The sequence below is a fragment of the Phoxinus phoxinus genome (genome assembly GCF_949152265.1).
Source record: "Phoxinus phoxinus genome assembly, chromosome: 14".
Lineage (NCBI taxonomy): Eukaryota > Metazoa > Chordata > Actinopteri > Cypriniformes > Leuciscidae > Phoxinus > Phoxinus phoxinus.
This window is the reverse complement of record NC_136889.1, coordinates 4,184,201-4,206,542: the sequence shown is the minus strand read 5'-3', so window position 1 is coordinate 4,206,542 and position 22,342 is coordinate 4,184,201. Positions and strand designations below refer to the sequence as shown.

Sequence of the window (22,342 nt, the reverse complement as noted above, 5' to 3'; positions counted from 1 at the left end):
AAAAAAACATATTTCAATTAGTCAATTAGGAATGGAGAACCTTTCCCAGTTGGAAAACAAAACATATTTCTATGGGGGAAATGCATTTGAAAGCAGTGTTATTTTTGTATCATTACTATTATAGATTTTGAGTAAGATTTTATTTTAGTTAAAGTGCAAATACTTTTTTGTTGTGTCATTATTATTATTATTATTTTTATATGTACACGTAGTTTATATATATTTATAAATATCGTTTTTATTTACACCTACACATGATATTGTTGAAAGGTTTGAGGTCTGTAAGATTTTTTTAGGTTTTTTAAAAGTCGCTTACAAGCCAGAATTTTAAAAAATACAGTATAATATTGTGAAATATTATTACAATTTAAAACAACTGCTTTCTATTTGAATATGTTTATAATTTATTCCTGTGATCAAAGCTGAATTTTCAGCATCATTACTCCAGCCTTCAGTGTCACGTGATCCTTCAGAAATCATTATAATATGCTGATTATAATATGATTATAATATGCTGATTATAATATGATTATAATATGCTGATTATAATATGATTATAATATGCTGATTTGCATGATCTGCTCAAGAAACATTTCTGATTATTATCAATGTTGAAAACAGTTCCATTTTTTTGTGGCAACCGATACTTTTTTTATTTTATTTTTACTGACCCTAAACAAATAATACTTTCCGCTGTGGTTCACCAGCAATAACACTCAACTACTAGCCGCTTCCTTCAAAATACAGCACGCTCAAATGTTAGAATACTCAATCCCAGTTTAACCAAGCTGGAAACCACTGTGGAGGATTCCAGGTCTGAACAGTCTCCATCAGAACGCCAAGTCTAACCAATATCTGGTTATTGAAATTCAGTGGATCAGAAGGGACCACACCTGAACACATATATATTTTCGAAATACATCATATAAACATCCAATGCACATACAGTATAAGCAAAATGTGCAGAAGAATGTTTTTCCCTGGTTCATTCCTCAAACAAAATTGGAGCCATTTTCTCTTTGTGGCTGGTACTGAGCTATTTGACTGGAGGAAGAGGGGGGTTTTAGGTTGCTGAAAATGAGTGTTGGATTGAACTCTCGCTGCTCAACACAAGGCAGCTCACATTACTAAAGACCTTCACATCTGTGAGCAGTTTAAGACGGGGGGAAGAAAGCAGAGGCACTTTATTACATTTCTAAAGTTCAAAACGGCGAGCGAGAGCGGGGCTTTTGGCAACATCTCTCTTCCACGGCTCAATCCCCCCTTAGACAAGTTCTGACAGATTTCCATCCCTCAGCCCGCCACACGGATATCGTGGATGACAGCTAGGGAACGGAAAGAATCGTCTAGCGTTGCGTCAAAGGGATCCATTGGACAATTGAGCAACGCTAGCCACACTCGCAAACCCAAGCCTGGATGAAACCAAGCACGCGCAACTCTCGACCTGTACGCTGACCGTAAAAACTGTTTCCTTCACTTTGATGATCTTGCGAAGTTTTGCGAGTCGGAGCCAGCGTTGGCATGGGTTTGATGGATCCCAGAACTATAGAGAAAGCGTGAATGGTTTCAGGTTTGTGTATGCATGCGTGTGTAAATGTGTGCACATCTCACCTCGTTGGTTGCCAAAGTGAGAATGCGGTCCAGGTCCTCAACCAACTGTTTGAATGTGGGCCTGTGGGAGGAGATCGCATGCCAGCAGTCCTTCATCATCATGTACCTGAGAAAGAGGAAAAGACAATGTGACATCATTTATTTATTTCAATGCTTTGTTTTGGAGATCAAGTGCGGTGCAACCATTTGAGTAATCAGACATGCTCAGGCGAGTCTGTGTGCGCTAACTATCTGGTTCGGTGAAAGGGCAACATCTCAAAGCTACTGCAACGTCTCATTTTGGCAGTAAACCAACGTGAAAGTTTGTTAGGTCATTGACATTATGGCTGGCAGATACTTGTTTTGGGTTAGGGAGCTCATTTGTCACTGCGAATGAGAGCCAGACCAAAGACTAGTGTCCCACTAACCACTTTTTCCTACCAATGTTCGGCTTGCATTTATTGTGAGAATGAGCTAGTTACGCTAGTGTTGTTGTTTCATGTCGACTTGAAGCTAATTTCCCAGCTAGTGTGAATTGGCTTTTCCAAGACACTTTGCAGCTTCTGAGAACAACCAACAGGTTGTAGTTTCACAGTGACTACCGTAGTACATGGATGGACACAATATAATACAAAACGTTAGTGGGCCAGATTAACTAACTTTGCAAGACAAAAATGTTATATTACGTAAATGATTAGTGGGATGCTAGCTTAACTAGCATAGACAAGTTAAGACAAGTTAGAAATAGAGGCAGCACTTTATTTTACAGTCCTGTTCCCCATGTACATACTGTGTACTTATTATAGTTATTATAATAACTGGGAAATAACTAGGAACTACTAACCTTGAACCTAACCTTAACCCATGTAGGTACCTTATATTAACCAGTACTTTCTTAGGTATGTTCACTGTATGTACACACAAGTGCACGTACTGTAAAATAAACTGCAACTGAAATCGAAAATGATTAGTGAGATGCTAAACTAACTCGCTCACTGACAAGGTAAATGCAAACCAGAAAAAAATGGTTAGGACACTAGTTTAACTAGTCACATTGAATGCAAATAAAAATGGCAAAAAAGGTTAGTGGGGCGACAGCTTAAAGGAGCACTTTGAAATAAAAATGTCCTGATAATTTACTCACCCCCATATCATCCAAGATGTCTTTCTTTCTTCAGTCGAAAAGAAATTAAGGTTTTTGAGGAAAACATTCCAGGATTTTTCTCCATATAATGGCCTTCAATGGCGACCAACCATTTAAAAGTTCAAACAAGGTTCAAATGTCCGTCTCAATGCAGCTTCAAAGTCTCGACACGATCCCAGTCGAGAAATAAGGGTCTTATCTAGCGAAACGATCAGTCATTTTCAAAAAAAAAAAAAAATTTATATACTTTTTAACCAAAAATGCGTGCCTTGTACCATCTCTGAGATGCTCCATGGATTACGTCATCACGTTGGAAAGGTCACACATTTTTTTTAAAATAAATAATAATAATGAATTAAAACATAGATGTCGGACGATTTTGAAGTTGGAGGAGAAAATGAGATGCAGTTTTTCGCCCTTCCCGACCTTTATGAATCGTAGTACATAGACAAATAACTTAGACAGATGACGTAACGCGTGACCTTTCCAATGTGATGACGCAATGCGTGGCGCATCTCAGAGATGGAACACAACTGGCATTTGTGGATAAAAATATATCATTTGTATTTTTTTTTTTTAAATGACCAATCGTTTCGCTGGATAAGACCCTTATTTCTCGACTGGGATCGTGTCGAGACTTTGAAGCTGCATTGAGACGGACATTTGATCCTTCAAACCGTTGGTTGCATTAGAAGGCCATTATATGGAGAAAAATCCTGGAATGTTTTCCCCAAAAACCTTAATTTCTTTTCGACTGAAGAAAGAAAGACATGGACATCGTGGATGACATGGGGTGAGTAAATTATAAGGACATTTTTATTTGAAAGTGAACTAATCCTTTAACAAACTAGCAGACATGCTAAATTATTCCAAATACGAATATACTTTAGCGATCAGGAAAGTTTGCTATAACAAACCATGTGACATGAAACCTTTGAGAAAAGAACACTCACAACTCGTTGGTGCAGTTAGCAGGTTTGTCCATGCGATGACCCTCTTTTAGTAGCTTAAAAAGCTCCTCGACAGGTATTCCAGGATACGGAGAACCGCCGAGCGTGAAGATCTCCCACATTAAAACCCCAAACGACCAGCTGGAAGAGACAAAAACACATTCATCAGATCACTTTCACAGTACCACACAGCAAACGCGTTCCTCTTGTGGTTCACATCACACTTTCAATCAGTGTTTTGACTAAATACAATGTGACTGTATTGACATGCAGTTGAAATGTTGAACAATCAGCATTTTGTTCAGTTATTCTTAACAACCCCCGTCAAAGGGAGCAAAACATTCCAGCCTCTTCTGTGGTACCATCACTTCACTATTCCCAAAATTTGGATGAGGATCACTCTGTGAAATTAAGCCAAAACTCCAAATTTGATCCATTTACAGTAGTGATATTTGTTGGCGCTAACAACGCAGTAGCTGTTGGGGTCTAAATGCGCTCTTTTCTCGAGCGTCTCAGACTGTGGGACCACTCTTACACGACTCAAATGACTCTGGACTCAAAGCTGGCTTTTGTCCTGCACAGAACGCCACAATGACACATATTGTCCAGCCAAAACAAACTTTAGCGAGACCCACAGGAAACAAACGTCCAGAGGGCGGAAGATTGTAGCGGGGGGAATGATTTTTTCATCACATGCCAATTCCATGTTGCTTCATCTAAGACGAGGGTGGGGGGGATAAAATACTCAAATGATGATAAGAGTTTCCACACGTTTTGACTCATCATATGAGAGTCCCAAAATAGGCCGGAGGACATGCAGAGCCAGAAATCCTTATCATCTGCATAAGCTTTTATTTATCCTGCTGAGTTGACAAAAACATTTCACAATCACAAGATATAACGCTTTGAAATTATCAATGCATTTCACAATGTGCTTAGGAAACAGATCTTCACACACACACACACACGCACGCACGCACGCGCGCACGCGCACACACACACACGCGTGCACACACACACAGGCTATAGAAAATAAATATCTTAAGTGAGATCTCAGTAACTTCTTAATTAAAAAAGTCTCAAAATGTTCTTAGATACTAAAGTTTAATAATATATCAAAGATCTCAATATTTTTTCATAAAATTCTAGTAAGATCACATGACCTAAGCTGCTCTCTACTACAGTACATACATTTAACAGCTCTATATATCAAATATTGACTCATTTATGTCTATTTTTGTTGCTCCTATGGAATTTTTCAAGAAACATCTTAGACTAAGGATATGTAAATGGAGCATGAACTCATAGTCTCCTGAGCTACAAAAGAGCAATCTCTGAGCAACACTTTTTTTTTCTTCTGGTTCTGGTTGAACTCCTTTCTGGTGACCCGTCGCAGTCACAAAACACAAAGACTCTCTGCTTTCGTTTACTCCTGCGGACACTCGTCCACGTGTTTGTTTACATAATCAGTTACCCTGTTTGTCTTCTTCTCGTCTTTATCTAGCGCCGCATCTTCTCTGACATGTTTGCTAAATTCATCATCTCTATTCAGTCACCCCATGTAAGCGCTGCTAACCTCCTCATGATCAATCACTCACACTGAGAGCACAGAAAGGGTCACTGCAATGCCCTCTTGAACCCTTACGCTTCAATGCAATAAGCTGCAATCAGCTTGCGTCTACTATTCTCTAGCTAATAGACTTTGCTTGATAATTAGCCATGAATGGGGAAATCTAAAAAAAATTCACCTCAAAATTAACAGAAAGAAATAAGAAATATTTTGCATGAAGAAAACACACTTAACTTTCATGCCTCACTGCATATCATCTTAGTATTTTAAAAGCAAAAAATTAACTATGTAATATATATATAAGGGTGACACCTTGTTAATCTAATATAGCTGACCTTGCATTGGGCCGGATGAACCTTAACCATAAAAACCATCAATTTAACATCCTAAGCAAATCCACACGCATGCATCCATATTTTCATTTTTGCAAGCTCTACAACTTACATCATCCCATTCCCTGGGGGTCTTGTTTGTCGAAACATGACAATTTTTATTATAATTTATGTATTAATTTAATATGATGTCATGTATAGATTGTGTCTGCCTCTGAGCCAATCAGAGAGCTCGGGACCCTAGCTGAGATAAAAGATTTAAGAGTTTGCCATCAATAAGGGTCTCTTTGCTATTGATTCGATTTTACTGCACGGACCACACAAAGAGCGGAGACACATGACAAAAGATAATGACCTGCAAGAGATTAGTAACAAAACACACACTTACAGCATATTTCATTAGGGGTGGACAGTGTGGCCAAAATCTTAAAATGATAATGTCTGTTTTTGTACATTCCAAAGCATTAAATACTGGACAAATTAAAGGTTGAATTTGAAACTTAATGGGCGCAAACCAAAAGATCAGATTATTAATAACAAAAGAATGTAGAAATGACCGCAGCCCAAGCATGAAACCAAAACTTCAAAACGCCCCGCCGAGGCTGCGTGAAAAATCCAACATGCACCAAAGCAAAACTTCCGGTTCGTTTCATCTCTTTATGAGACAAAGAAAAAAAAGTAAGCTTTAAATGAGATGAAACAAGCATGTACTAGTGGATAAATGCAAACTCAAAGGATTATTTCACTCTATGGAAAATGAAAAGAGGGGAAGAGACATTTAAGTGTTCAGAAAAAGAGAAAACAATGGGGTAGAGAAGCGCTGGAGAGAGGAGTGTGACGGGACGGAGTGAAGGGAAGATCGAGGGCATTTCCGTCCAGACTCTGGGAGGTGAGAGTCTGGCTCTTCTGAAGGGCTATGAAGCTGCGCAGATTAGTAACACGGCACTGGTCGCAAGTCGAGCGTGAAATCTCTCGCTTTTCGGTGTAGCGCTGGCCGCGAACAGCCCTTCTCCTTTCTCTGCCTTACAAAAACACTTCCTTAACTTTCCATCACTGTTCAGAAGGGAATCAATTCCTGTACCCTCGACTCACCTGCCAGCAGTTCCTATTCATTCCCAAACTACTCGCTTTATACAAACACACAGTGACTCCAATCACAGTAGAAGTGTTTTCCTGATCTCCAAATGTGACCCTGGACCACAAAACCAGTCACATGGGTCTTTTTTTTTTTAAATTGAGATGTATACACCATCTGAAAGCTGAATAAATAAGCTTTCCATTGATGTTGCCATTGATGTTTGTTAGGATAGGAAAATATTGGGTCGAGATACAACTATTGAAAATCTGGAATCTGAGGGAGCAAAAAGATCAAAACATTGAGAAAATCTCCTTTAAAGTTGCGCATTTATGTTCACGATTGTGCTGCATTCATATCTTCATGGAACATGATCTTTACTTAATATCCGAATGATTTTGGGCATAAAAGAAAAATAGATCATTCTGACCCATACAATGTATTGTTGGCTATTGCCACAAATATACCCGTGCGACCCGTGACTGGTTTTGTGGTCCAGGGTCACAAATATACTGAAAACAGTTCCTTTTTCAATTTGTAGAAAGACAAACATCTAACAGTAACATTTTCAAAAGCCATTTAGACTTCGATCCAATACAACTTCCGCATTTCCTTCAAAACCACTGTGCAGAAATAATAATAAGCTATTAGCGTTCTATACGCAAATTTCCTGTTATAATTGACTAACTCTTCACATGTGGAACCAGTAACAATTGCAGTTTCATACATTAAAATGTTGGTGGTTGTGATTTTTGCAATTGCTTAGGTTCAGTAAATAATATGCATGGACTAGGGAGTGAGTTTGGGTTATAAACCTAAGCAAAAGCTCAATAATAATCATGTTTTCCATGATACGTCCACTTAAAAATGAAAAAAAAAAAATGAAGCACACAAATGGTTGACTTACACATCACTCTGGTGCGTGTACACTCGGTCGAACAGCGCCTCTGGAGCCATCCATTTCACTGGCAGACGACCCTGCAGACATCAATAGGAGAAAAGGTCAAAGACGGTCAACACACAACAACATCCACACACTGCGAAACTCACATCTTTATCTGTACGAGACCCTCGTTAGCCTGAAATTTCATTAAGGCCTCAAGCAGCCAATAATGATTGGGAATTAAATCCTGGTGGGACATATCGCCGAACTCTAATTTCCCGAAGGAGCCATTGTGGGGGGTTATAAATTGAGGCTTGTGGAGAAGATACAAGAGTCAATGGCATTTACAGTGCTAGATCCAATAGGAAGGGCTCCGAGTTCACAATCTCCTGGCTCACAGTGTTTTATTTAGACAGGGTTGAACTAGTGTAATTGAATCTAACCCCCGCCATTAATCAGTCATCAGTATCGCTCAATCTGGGCTTTGCTCGTTGTTTTAATAACGCCAAACTATGTTTAAAATATTCATGGCCAGATCTTGGTGACCTTGATAAGAACTAAGAAATAAATCAGGACTAAAGCAGAACTGGTGAGTTAAGTTTGGAAAAGTTGCTTACATTTACTTCCATGTTGTAAGACCCAACTCCTACCAGTTCAACGTTGGCAGGCTAGTTTTTTTGGACATCGTAGATGGTTTTCTACTGGTCTAACCAGCAATACCTAAAAGGTCGATCAGGATTCATTGATCAGTTGAATTTCCAGCTGTTGAATCTGATTTTTCAACCAGATCCACAAGCTGGAAACCAAATTGATCAACCATCTATACCATCTAACAACTGTAAATGACCAACTAGAATCATGCACAAAAAAGACTAGGGATGTTTATGTTATAGTAAATAGGGTCAATTTTGATCTCAATCCAACTGAACATCCAGCTTCAGCCCTAATTAAACACCTGAACCAGCTAATCGAGGTCTTCAGGACTACTAGTTTTGGAGCTGGTTGGAGAATATCATGCACACTTGAATCATGCACAATAAGGAATGTTTATGTATTAAGTAAATAAGGTCAATTTAAATTTCATGTTGATCTTATGTGAACATTGACCCAAATTTAACAATGATTGATGCCATCAAGATTAACACGCTCTTCGCCGCCATGTCTGATGACCTGAACTCTTAGATGAGTGATTTACAGCCTAAACAAGCATCTATGATGGGCTAGAGACTGGTATAATGGTGGGAATGAGAGTTAAAGCTATGCTAATGTGTTTAGGTTTGTCACTGACATTTCTTTCTCATGAGCTTGAACAACAAGCTTTGGAATAAGAGAAGAGGGCAGGGCCAAATAAGCAAAGAGCTGAAATCACTTTACACGCCGACTGCCTGGGAATCTGCAAATCATGCCAAGACTGGTGAGAGGAGGGGGGGATGTGGCAGATAAACAGAGGGGAAAAGAGGAGAAATGGAAGAGAGAAAAGGTGAGAGAACAAAGAAAGAGATGGCGGGAGGCTGAAAGGAGTCGAGTCTGAATATAACTGTAGAAAGGATGATTCAAGACCCAATGAGATATAAATTTGAGTCCATGTGTATTGGATTTAGGGCCATTTATATGGTTGTGTACACTTAAACATTAACATTTAGTAGATGCATTTAAAATTTACAGTATTTCTTATCAGGAAAATGGACCAAAAGCATTGAGAACTCATCTTTACTCAGAAGTTTTTTACCTAAATAAATTGCTTAAGAATAAAAATGTCCTTCTTATATATCTGACTGGCAAATAGCAAATTATAGTTCATGTGATTTAAAGGCTATTGACCATTACATTAAAAAAAATATACTATACACTACTTTACTACAATTGATCGAAGTGACAGCAAAGACATTTATAATGTTGTTCTTTTTAACTTTCTGAAAAATCCTGAAAAAATGCATCACGAAAATATTAAGCAGCACAACTGTTTTCAACATTGATAATAATAAGAAATGTTTCTTGAGTGATTTCTGAAGATTTCTAATTTCTTTGCATCACAGGAATTAATTACTTTTTAAAATGTATTCAAATAGCAAACAGTTATTTTATACGGTAATAATACTTCACAATATTACTGTTTTTTCTGTATTTATGATCAAATACAGGTGAAACTCGAAATATTAGAATATCGTGCAAAAGTTCATTTATTTTAGTAATTCAGTAATTAATAACTACTTAAAAGGTGAGACTAATATTATATAGACTCATTACATATTTCAAGCCTTTATTTGTTATAATTTTGATGATTATGGCTTACAGCTATGAAAACCTTTTCACAATATTCTAATTTTGAATTTGGGGTTTTCATAAGCTGTAAGCCATAATCATCAAAATTATAACAAATAAAGGCTTGAAATCTCTCACTTTGCATGTTATGAGTCTATATAATATATTAGTTTCAGCTTTTAAGTTGAATTACAGAAATAAATGAACTTGCACCATATTCAACTTTTTCGAGTTTCACGTGTATATGCAGACTTTGAAGAGACTTCTTAAAAAATAATTTTGAACGGTAGTGTGTGTCTTGCCTAAATCTTTTTCACCACCAACACAACAGATATTAATGGAGTGCCATTACATGTATATTTAAATACAGAAAAAAGAATGCATACAGAGATGAAAAGCAACAGGAAATGTGTTTAAAGGTGAAGAGGAGTGTCTCCTGACGAAATGAAACTCACATTTGTGGTCTTTTTATAGTAATCTATATTGTGGACGTCTCTGGCCAGGCCAAAGTCTGCAATCTTCATAAAGTTGCTTTCTGTGACCAACACATTCCTGGCAGCCAGATCCCTGTGTATACACTGCCATAGAGATGGAGAAAGACAGAAAGAACTTAAATCATCACAACTTCATCTTGGAAACACAGTTAAAAACACACACACGCAGACACAAACAACACACCACAGGAACGTTTCAGTACTTCAGGGATAAACCGCAGGGCAGATCCGTGTGAGACTGCGATAAGGCCCAGCGTGCATTCCAGACGGGAAGGCGAGCGTGATGACAGTTTAGTTAGCATGCTAGCAGTGAGAGCGCTGTGACCGGCTTACAGAGTCGTGCACATCCGCTGTGATTCATTCATTGACCGTATGAAAACATGTTTGGACGATGCATGAATCTGATTGGACGGCCGAACACTCTTTAAACGTGTAAGAATTAACTGCGTTAAAAAGGATTTTTATACATTCATCTGTTGGATTTAAAGTCTATAAATAGTTTAGAGAAGCCGCTAGCATGAATCTGATACATTTCTGTTTATTGTGGCCAAGAACAAACCACTTTTTAAAAAAGTGAAATTTAGGGACAGCGGGTAGATGTGTGAAATCAGATCATCTAAAAACAAAACAAAATATACATGTGTTCAGACAAAACTGTGAAAGATTTTGATGGCGTGAACCTCGCAAACTGTTCAATAACTAGTTCCTGAGAATATGTAGATGCAACATTTGTCCCAGCTGACCGATAAAAAGCTTGCAATTTTCAGAAAGTGCATGCAATGTACATTAGAAAGATCACAGGGATCCAAAGCCAGACCAGCACCACTTAAAGTCTATGTAAGTGACATTTATATATACATAAATGATATTTGTATATGTTGTGCATGTGCTTATACCTTCTGAGAGGCTAAATACTCCATGCCACGAGCTACTTGATAAGTGCAGGAGATCAGATCTTTGAAGGTGAGAGGCTCATCTGATACTCGGGCTATATCATACGAGTACTCCATTCCTGGGGGCCGCCGGGCCCTCAAATACTCCCGAAGGTTACCCTTAGATGCATACTCTACTATGACATATAATGGACCTGAGAAAGAGAGTGAGAGTGAGAGAGAGAGAGAGAGAGAGAGAGAGAGAGAGAGAGAGAGAGAGAGAGAGAGAGAGAGAGAGAGAGAGAGAGAGAGAGAGAGAGAGAGAGAGAGAGAGAGAGAGAGAGAGAGAGAGACCAGAGTCAGAGATCCCACTGTCATTCACACAGGTGAGAACCCTGTAAAGCCTGACAGATTAAATCATAAGCAGAAAAATGTTGACGAAATATAAAAAAGTAATACAAAATTTGCATATGTGTTTTTTGTAGAGTATCATATTTGATACATCAGGCTTGTATTGCTCATATAGTATGATAAAGTGAGAATAGGAAGCTCACACTCGAGGAGGAAAAACACCTCAATTTTATTCAGAGGCCAAAACTGAGCAAAAATATGCAATTTGGTGCAGTTGCTGATATTCATATGGCCAAAAAGAAAGAGGAAATGATGATAATGTGAGATCTACTTACATAAAATGCATAAACATATCAAGTGTCACTCTATATCTCCCTATAATTGTTAAGGTGATATTTAAAGGCTTAGTTTTATGATCAAAGCTCTTTGTGGGGGCAAAACATATAATGTAATACAATGATGATTAAGAGATGAACGAATAAACGTTCCTCAAAAAAGCCTGATGGATCATATTTAATTGACTCATTATATTTCTAAAAAATGATTTATATATAATCAAGTAAACCTAAGTTGCTTCAGTCCAGTTAGGTGTTCATCTTGAAATAGTACTAACAATATAAAAGTTATTCTAATGTTTACTTTATAAAAATAGATTTCACAGCAAAAACACATGTGAGCCAAGACCTGAATGATATTAAAAGGCTTTTCAGCAAAGTTATGATTATATTGATAATTTAGAGACCTTAGAAATGAATGTATCAAATATGATAAGAGTAAGCTAGGGTTAAATCGAATCACTCACCGTCCTGTGTACACGCTCCCAACAGATTGATGATGTTCTTGTGCCGGCCAATCATCTTCATCATCTCCATCTCTGACACCAGGTCAGAAAGATCTTTCTCTGTTGCATCATCTAGAAAGGTTAAAAAAGAAAGAAAATTTACATTTAAAATACATTTTTTGTCCACTTAACAAATCTAATAATCCGTTTGATTTGGAAAAATCCTTAATAAATCCTGTTAGTTTCTCCCTGTTTTCTGCGCACTAAAGCCCACAAGTGAGACTGATTTTAACACTAGCATACTACATACTTAATAGTATATACTATATTCTGTAAAATATACCTAAAAAATAGTATGCGAAACAGAACAATGATAAAAATGTTTAAAAATGGAATGGTGTCTTAAACTGTGATATGATTATGAAAATGTTTATTTTGTATTTTTGATCAGTTTTTATTTTTTGTGATAATATCTTAATATTTGGCATTTCAATTCATAATAATGAAAATGAAAAAAAAGTACCTGGAAATGAAAGCAATGCAATAAGTGTTCTGAATGTATACTGTATAATATTATATCCGTATACATAAAGCAAAAGTAGTATGAGTAGTATGCAGGTATGTCATGCCAACACTCCCCGTGTGAGTCGTTTGGCTGGACTGTCTGTCTGTGTCCCAGTGTAACTGTCTGTGTGTGTGGTTTAGTGTTACACTGAAGAGCCGCCACACAGCTCTCCTTTCATTGCCTCACAATTAAAAAGCGTTTCTTCCATTTAGAGTAATTACCTTAGAGACAGTGGCCTTTTCATTATCTGCCCGCTGATCACTGGAGCGAACCTGACACAATCCACTGACCGCCATTCCTGTCTTATCTCACTCCAGTTTCTTCTGCTAAGAGCGCTGTACACTCTTCCTCGCAGACTAGACTCATGAACGTCTCAAAGCCTTCTCTAAAAATGGTGTTTTCATGAGCTGAGATTCTGTTCGATAGTTTACAGTGGGCCAAAAAATATTTGCATGCTTAACAGGTGTTATTTTAATATTATTCAAATAGTATTTATTAATATCTTTATATATATATATATATATATCAAATACAGTTTTCATTTTAGTTTAGTTTAAGTTTTAGTAGTTTTGTTATGCGCTTTTGGTCACACTTTAGTTTAGGGTCCAATTCTCACTATTAACTAGTTGCTTATTAGCATAAATATTAGGATATTGACTGTTTATTGGTATTTATAAAGCACATATTAATGCCTTATTCCGCATGATCATATTCTACATCTCTTAATCCTACCCAATACCTAAACTTGACAACTACCTTCCTAACTATTAATAAGCAGTAATTAGGAGTTTATTGAGGTAAAAGACATTAATAGTGAGAATTGGACCATAAACTAAAGTTGTTCGGTTTTGTAATTATTTCTATGTGGTATTCATTTGTTTTTAAGTTTTAGTTTAATTCCATTACATTTTTTTTTGTACTGTAACGTAAACTTATTTTATCTGTTAGTTTCCATTTAAGTTTATCATCTAGTAATTACATTTTACTTTATCTTTATTTCATTTAACGACAACTATTTGTCATAGATTTATCATCTTTCTTCTGTGGAAAGCGGAAGATACTTTAAAGTATGCATCAACTCTTTTTGGTCATTCAATGAAAGTCAATGGGGTCCAAAACACCACCGGACCCCACTGACATTCACTGTACCGCCCAAAACAAAAAACACATTCTTAAAAAATATCTTCTTTTGTGTTCCACAGAAGACCGAAATTCATAAGGATTGGTTAAAACATCAGTGAATAATGGCAGAATGTACATTTTTGAGTGAACTATCCCTTTAAGTTTCTCAATGTTTTCCGGGGCCATAATTAAGCCAGGTGTAAGCGGTGAACGGGCTCTTGTTTCAAGTGTTTTCTGCACTGCAGCCCTGCCCCCTCAGCTCTTTCTCCATCCTTTAAAACTTCTTTTGAGACGCTTTCTCCCTCCCCCACTCTCTTTTCTTCCTTTCTTTCTTTGTGCAGGTGAAGAGCGAGAGCTGTGCAGCTGGAGAGCGCCGGGTCAGCTATGCGGCCTCTTGACCCGAGCTCTACCAGCATCACTCAGCACCAACAAATAACCCTGCGCAGGCCTCTACAGTAAAGCCCTCGCCTCACACTTTCTCCCCGCCTCAACATACGCACATTCTCAGATCATCATAACAATACATAACTAGTCTGGCTAGTTTTTGTTAGTTTTTAAAATGTGCACCCAATCAAAACACTCTTAGCTTATGTCAAGTCGTTTTAATATAAATCTGGATTTTTAATATTTGGCCAATTTGTGATAAAAGTGTCTGCTCCAAAATCACTCCAAATAAACATCAATATACAATCACATTATGTCTAAAAAAAGTTATTGTAAAGGTAAAATTAAATTGACAATATAATTTATATTTATAAATTATATATATTATTTATTTGACTAATTTTTACTATTTATATTCATTCAAATTACATATTATATATACATATATAATAGAATATACATATATAATGGAATATATACATTTAAAAAAAAAATATATATATATATTCTATTTAATTAAAATATTATAAATGGTAAAAAGGAGTAAAAAAATATTTATACATATAATTTACACACTTATTTACACATTTAGAAATATAAATATATATATATAAATGTTAATTAAATTGGCAATATAATTAGCATATTATGTGTGTAAATTATATATATTATTTATTTGACAAATTTTTACTATTTATATTCATTCAAATTACATATAATATATACATATATAATAGAATATAAAAAAAAATATATATATATATATATTCTATTTAATTAAAATATTATAAATGGTAAAAAGGAGTAAAAAAAATGTTATACATATAATTTACACTTAGAAATATATATATAAAATAATTATTTAATTGTATATATAATATATAATTAAATAAATAAATAAATATTATTTAATTAATTAAATTAATCAGCATTTTCAGATATCTAGAGCTCAAAATGTCAGGTGGTCAGTATATGAATTTATATATGGATACCTAATGTTCTGGATCATAAATGCTGGTAAAGTGTTATGATGATGCTTCGGGGAGTTGTCTTTGCGTGTTGCTGGGATCATAACACTGCTGTTTTTATTGAAAAATGTCCAGGTTTTTTACTGATATTTTAGCCTCATATGGTCCGTATGACAATATTATTCTGTCTGTGTTGTGCTCTGCCTGTCAGTCTGGTGTTTTTGTAAGACTTTTTAGTTGTTTTAGCAAATGCCTAGTCTGGACAGGCACACATTATTAGAGCTTTCTTGACATGTTTGCTTACCTTCATCTTCGAACACTTTGCTTTTCTTTGAACACCCCACTCTGTCTTCTGCATTAAACAGTCTAAAAGAGCCGAGTTGTTCTGCAGAAGATCACATGTGAATTTTATCTGTCTGCTGAGCTGGTGTGATTTGTAGCCTGTATCTGCTGGGCTTTGATCTTTCACTTATGTACCATCCATATCTGAACTATAGTTTTGTAATCCACTACATCAGAGAGGTAGCTCCCTTGTAAAAACCAATTCGAACCATTTGAAAGGTGACGCCCACATCAATTTATGAGCTGATGAGGTTAAATGTCAAGATATTCCCACCATCCCACATCTGATGAAACCATTAGTGGAGAAATGTTTTCAAATACATTTAAATAAAAGCTAAAATGGTCCAGCTGCACACAAACTAGATGAATAACAACATTCAGATACTGTTCACATGCAAGCAAACTAAGGGTAAATGTTGACTGAGGATGCAGTTTTACTCATGTAAGCCATAAACACTTACTTTTCAGCATCTTGACAGCCACCGTCACGGCCTCTTTAGGTTTGTCCTTGTCGATGCCGAGAGCTTCAGCCATCACAACCTGCCCAAAGCAGCCCTCGCCAAGCGGTTTACCCAGAGTTAACCTGCACAAGCAAACCGAAGACCACAAACATTACAGAGAAACTCTGCGTGTGCTCATTTACAGACTCACTTCAACCCATCCTTCACCAGAACCCCGTTCTGAGCACAGTCTAGTTCACTAGGTTTGGAGACGTCGCCAAAGTCTGTCTCTATTCATCAGACGCAAGCATTCGCGACATTTAACCGTATATGAGAGTTGCGTGTGCATGTGTTGTGTTTACTTAACTCGTAGGTGTTAAGTGGATGCCCTTTGCCTTCCGTCGCAAAGCTTACATTAGACATTAGCGAGTGTGACAGCTGAACGTCTGGCTGGGAGATCTAGAGTTACGCTCCTCTGGGGGGAGTAACAATATGCCTTTGGGGATTTAGAGACTTTCTTAGAGTGTGTATGAGAGGGAAGGACACCAGGGTTAACACTTGACTAGCGTGCTCTGGTCAAGTGCAAAAAAGATTAGAGCATGTATTATATAAGAGAGTGTTGTAACTTATCCATCAATTAGGATACTTTTTTTTAAAGGGGTAAAGTGTATTATTACACTTGTTCAACCAAACAGGTAGTCTTAAAACTAATGCCAATGATAAAGTCGTTGTCAGGTGATCAAAACCACTGTAATTTTGTTAGGTGCTGACTTGCTACAGAAATTACACAAGTCTCCTTTAAGTTTTGTCAAGTCAAACATCTACGCACATTCACCTAGCCATCAAAATGTTGACTTAGCATTGAAAATTCACAAATAAAATTATTTTTCCATGTAAATAACATGTTTTTTGCAATCAGTCCATATTATTTTATTTATGATTTTACACCATTAAAAGGTTTATTACAGCATTATTTATTTTAAAGCCGTCATGGATCTGAGCATCGTATGTTTGTTCAGAGCATTTGACTGCAGATTTTGTAAACGAGGCACAATGTAATGGAGAGTTCGCAAAGAAACTTTTGTTTGAAAGATGAATTAACTTTGTCTGTAAAGGATGGTTTTATATGGATAATGTTTTCAAAACACTTACTCACGTGCAATAATGTGTGGCCATTGATACGGTTTTCTATGCAATGACGTTAACCAATCATAATAGTGGGCGTTTACTGGCAAGCTTTAAAGGCCTTAAAAACTGATCATTTCAGACAGAGAAGGTTCATCACAACCAGAATGAAGGTTGAAAAGATTTATTTTTCCACATATACTGGTATATTTGTTTTTTGTGTGTGTGCAAAAACCATTATTAACATTATAAGTGAACCTTAAAGGGATAGTTCACTTTAAAATTAAAATTCTGTCATCATATACTCACCCTCAAGTTGTTTCAAACCTGTATGAGTTTCTTTCTTCTGCTGAACACAAAGGAAGATATTTTGAAGAATGTCGGTAACCAAACAGTTGACAGGTCCTATTGACTTCCATAGTAGGAAAAAATATATATAATGGAAGTAAATGGGACCAGTTAACCGTTTGGTTACCGACATTCTTCAAAATATCTTCCTTTGTGTTCAGCAGAAGAAAGAAACTCATAGAGGTTTGAAACAACTTGAGGGTGAGTATATGATGACAATTTTTTTATTTTAAAGTGAACTATCCCTTTAAGGAACATGTTAAAATGTCATGACCATAGTTTTGCAAGGATATATATATATATATATATATATATATATATATATATATATATACTGTATGAGGTTTCATCTGATTTATACAACTTTTGAGGCCATTTTTCAGCAAATTTGTCCCCTAATTAGATCTAGTTTGGAAATAAACACACCCTGACACGTAAAAACACAATCCCACACATTTCATCTTCATCCCTCACGGTCACTGTGACATTCGACCTCTTGCCCTGCCATTGGCCCTCAGTCAACCTTTGATTGGCAGGTGCTGGGTCTGTCCCCGGCCCCCTCCACCACTGGGCTATGTAAACATTCACACCCGCACCAGGGCCCGGGGCCGATCTGTGGCTATGATAACACAATCCCCCTCTGTGCCGTACGGTCAATGGCGGCCTCTGTCTACTCCAGCCCACCACAGATAATCAATGTTATGTTTATCCTCCACGCCGACCGCTAGCGCTAACATTCCTCAGTTTTCTGCATGCCATGCGCCCCGGGTCACGTCATGCGGGGATGAAGAAAAAAACTGAATGAGTTAACTAACTCAATAGCTTGAGCTTTGTGCTAAGAGTGGATTTTAGAAATGCTAATATTTAAAAAAAAAGGTTTCTTTCATAGATCTTGCGTTCCTCGCACAAATACAGTTCATGTCTTAGCTTGTCTGCCCAAGAGCAATAATTCCTTTAGTGGGTGGGAAGAAAAAAGTCCATAAAATGGTGCCTCCCTTCACCTATAGAATACCAATATTGGTCATTAGCTGTGTACATGAAAGGATGATGGACATAACAATCCTGCAGAAGAAATGAGTGACTCAACCTGTATTTGTTGAGTTTCCACCATTAATTCAATAAATAAAAGACTTGGTTATAGTTTGGAGTTGAATAATAGCATGTTAAACTCTTCCTGTCTCTCAAACTGCTTACAAATCATCCTTGAGAAAATCAAAGTACAAATAAACTCGTTTTAAAGCACCATGTTTGTGACCGATTGCTTAAACGGGCTTTCTTAGTCATTCATTAGAAATCTGTAAGGTTTTGGCAACATGATAGAGGACCCATTGTAAATCTCCAAGTGATGCCGGAAGCATTTTGTAAATATTAAGCATGGCAATTAAACATTAATCTGTGAGTCTGAGTTTTTCTGGTTCTGTATGTCTAGTCGTACGGTTAGTGTGTGCTATCGGGGTCACGGTGTCAGAACATATCAGAACATATAAATATCCAAACCAAAAACTGCTCAAATCTTCCAGAAACATTAGACAAAAATCCATTTCATTTCTGCGAGAATAATGGTCTAATAATGGAAAAGGGTAACGGACGGAGGCCTGTGTTGTGTTATGAATGATTTATTGTACATTGTGCCTGCATAAGTCACAGGTTAATAATTAGACATAATGGGATTGTGAGTGTATAAGAAGATTAGTTCCACATCACAATGATTTATAAGTGAAAAAGATGCAAGATTACACTTTGAATTTTAATAAATGTGTAAATGCTCACTTGTCTCTTGAGAACTCCCAGCGCGGGTCCTCAGGGAGGTCATACTCTGGGATGGGGTCGTCGTGGGCGGAGCTACGGCGAGTGGTGATTCTGACCAATGGCGTGCTAGAGTTCATGGAGGAGCTGGAGTCAGAGGACACCTGTAAGGGGAAAGACGGATGGCTGATCACCTGAGTCTTGGAGACAGAACCCTACACTATTAACAGCTATATGTGTATGTGTGTGTGTGTGTGTGTGTGCGCGCACATTTAGCCGCTTAACATCATCATTATAGTATGTAAAATCCTCCTTGTAGTAAGCTGTGGCTATGACGATGCAAATCATAGCACAAAATCTAAGGTATCAGATTCTATTCAAATAACTTTACCTAAAAGCCATGCAGTTTGTACAATTAGGTTTCTCAACATGTCATACATTTGTAAAAAAAAAATATGCGAGAAATTTTATTTTTCAAATAATGTTTCCAACTTACCACCATATAGAATACCTTCAACTTCTCAACAAAAGAATTTGACATGTTATTCAATAACTTATAACATTTAAGTTATCATACAAAGTTACCACTGAACTTTTAATCTAGAATACTTTAACACTGCCATTCACCTATATATATATATATATATATATATAATATATATATATATATATATATATATATATATAATATATATATATATATAGTGAATGGCAGTGTAATAGTATTCTATATAGTTATTATAAATATAAAGTTATTATTATAAAAATATATATATAATTATCTTCTCAATTATCTAAGTCTTAATTATTTTTATACAATATATGATATATATCATGTATAAGTTAACATGGTAAATCATATATATATATACATACACTCTTAGAAGAAAATGTTCTATATAGAACCATAAAGGGTTCTGTGTGCTTCATATATAGAACCTTTTAAAAGTTCCAATCATTGGATCATTTTATGGAATTTCTTTTAAATAAATGTTGTTTTATTACATTTTTTATTACATTTTATGAATTTAGCAGCTTGTAAACATACTTTATCAGAAGAAAAAAATGGACCTAAACATAGAGATAAACAGTATTTTGCAATCATTTACGATATTTCTTCTTTAAACTATAAATATAAAACTATAAACTATAAAACGATATTAAACTTTTTTGGTTCTATATAGAATCCCATTTAACCTTTTTTTCTGAGAGTGTACTTTAAAATGTGTACTCTGGTGCGATTACTCTGAATAGTGCATTGTCCCTGTAAAAATAAACAATAAAGTAAAGTAAAGTAAGTAAAATAAGAGTTGGTTCGAATCACTAAACATAAACCTGGCCTTACAAAACCAACTAACTACATATTCCAAAGACAAATCATTCATATATTAGTGTGAGTGTATGTGTGTATAAGTTTTCTAGAACTCTTTATCTACTTTCTGTTACCTGGCGGCGCAGAGGGATCTGTTTGGTCAGCTTGTGCACTGCCGGCTGACTCCCGAAATCAGGCTTCTTAGCCGACGTCCTCATTCGGCAAACCACCACGATCACCACCATACAGGCGATGAGGAAGACGCCTATGCAGTAGATGGCGATCTCCACATAGTCAGGAGGGTAGTCCGTCTCGACGGCGTCCGGCTCGACTGTAGAGTAGCGAAAAAGGATCGGAGAGAATCGGACTGAGACGTGAGGCAACAAACCAAAAAGGATTTAAGGCACTCCTGAGGTGAGGAAAACTGCACCAGAAACCTTAATGTTGGACACAGCACAGATTTAAGATGCTTATGAAGGACATTAAGGTTCCAAGGCAAGAGGGGAAAAGAGGAAAAGGTGTAGGTGACTAAGGAATTACAGGATGAACCAACATACACACACACACACACACACTTGACACACCAATCACTTTTCACTCTCTGACAATCTTGAAGCAATAAATAACTAATAAAAGACACTCTGGCAAAATATTCTATTTAGATGTTCCTCTACCTTAGTTCAGGAAACTTTTCATTTAAATATCAACTTCAGTAAGAGTATAAAGCTATAAAATGAATGTGAACAGCAGTTCAGATCATGGTCTTGTCTTAGGAGAAAAATCTGAGATCTTAGCCTTAATTAGATTTAATAACGGAGATATTAAAGAGATCTCCTTGGAGATCTTTCTTTCCATCACAGCGTATTTCCTGACACTCAGTGGCCCCAGCGAACATACACATGCTTACGAAATGGTTTGCATATGACCACAGTATTGAAGTACTTCCTGACATTTGAGGTCCTTTAGAAATACACACTTCATGGATACAATCGCACACACACACACACACACACACAGATTTCCATCTGTCTGACCGCAGACCAGTAAGTGGTGCCATTTGCGGTCAAAGATTTTGTCTGTTTCCTTGTCAGGAAATGGACTCTTAATAAAATGCAATGCTGTTGCATAATGCATGTTAGCGTGCACACTTGACGCTGCCTTGCACATGACGACAGATACCCCTTGTGCTTCTAAAACTATGAAACACTTCACTAATATTTAGTTAAACCTGCCCAAAATTTGTGGACATGTAATAAATGATCTAGAGTCTGTCACATTTAGACACACACACACACACACACACACACACACACACACACACACACACACACACACACACGTTGTAAGTGGCTCTAATAACTAAGAAAGTCCAGCATTTGAGAAGGCAAGCAAATCTTGAGACTTTCTTTAGAGAACAGAGCAGTTATTAGAGCGGAAATAGAAAAAGACTTCGAAACATATAGGAATAGATCATCTAAAAATCAACATTTTATCATCATTAACACTCTCATGTGTTTTTTTTACTCTTTCTTCAATACAGAACATATCCCCCTCTTATCATTCACACTTGCACAAATTCTTTCATTATCTGGAAAAAAATTGTCCCACTGAAGAAAGTCATTCATACATTAAACAACATGAAAGAGAGTAAATAATGACAGAATTGTAATTTCAGATGAACTATTC

General features: G+C 36.6%; 1 protein-coding gene across 15 annotated transcripts in view; it reads right to left on the bottom strand.

Annotated features, from left to right (window-relative positions):
• The window catches only part of fgfr2 (fibroblast growth factor receptor 2), a 50,568-nt gene that overhangs the window by 1,972 nt on the left and 26,254 nt on the right, over window positions 1–22,342 (bottom strand). For 6 of the 15 annotated variants that reach the window (XM_079635593.1, XM_079635606.1, XM_079635607.1 and 3 more), the window contains 10 exons: window positions 20,785–20,987; window positions 19,369–19,508; window positions 16,147–16,268; window positions 15,648–15,728; window positions 12,326–12,436; window positions 11,197–11,387; window positions 10,262–10,384; window positions 7,569–7,639; window positions 3,688–3,825; window positions 1,612–1,717 (listed from right to left, as the gene is read on the bottom strand). In XM_079635593.1, coding sequence (XP_079491719.1) covers window positions 1,612–1,717; window positions 3,688–3,825; window positions 7,569–7,639; window positions 10,262–10,384; window positions 11,197–11,387; window positions 12,326–12,436; window positions 15,648–15,728; window positions 16,147–16,268; window positions 19,369–19,508; window positions 20,785–20,987 — 1,286 coding nt within the window. The remainder of the gene's footprint in view (window positions 1–1,611; window positions 1,718–3,687; window positions 3,826–7,568; window positions 7,640–10,261; window positions 10,385–11,196; window positions 11,388–12,325; window positions 12,437–15,647; window positions 15,729–16,146; window positions 16,269–19,368; window positions 19,509–20,784; window positions 20,988–22,342) is intronic. The other 9 variants (XM_079635605.1, XM_079635604.1, XM_079635598.1 and 6 more) reach the window with 3 other exon arrangements.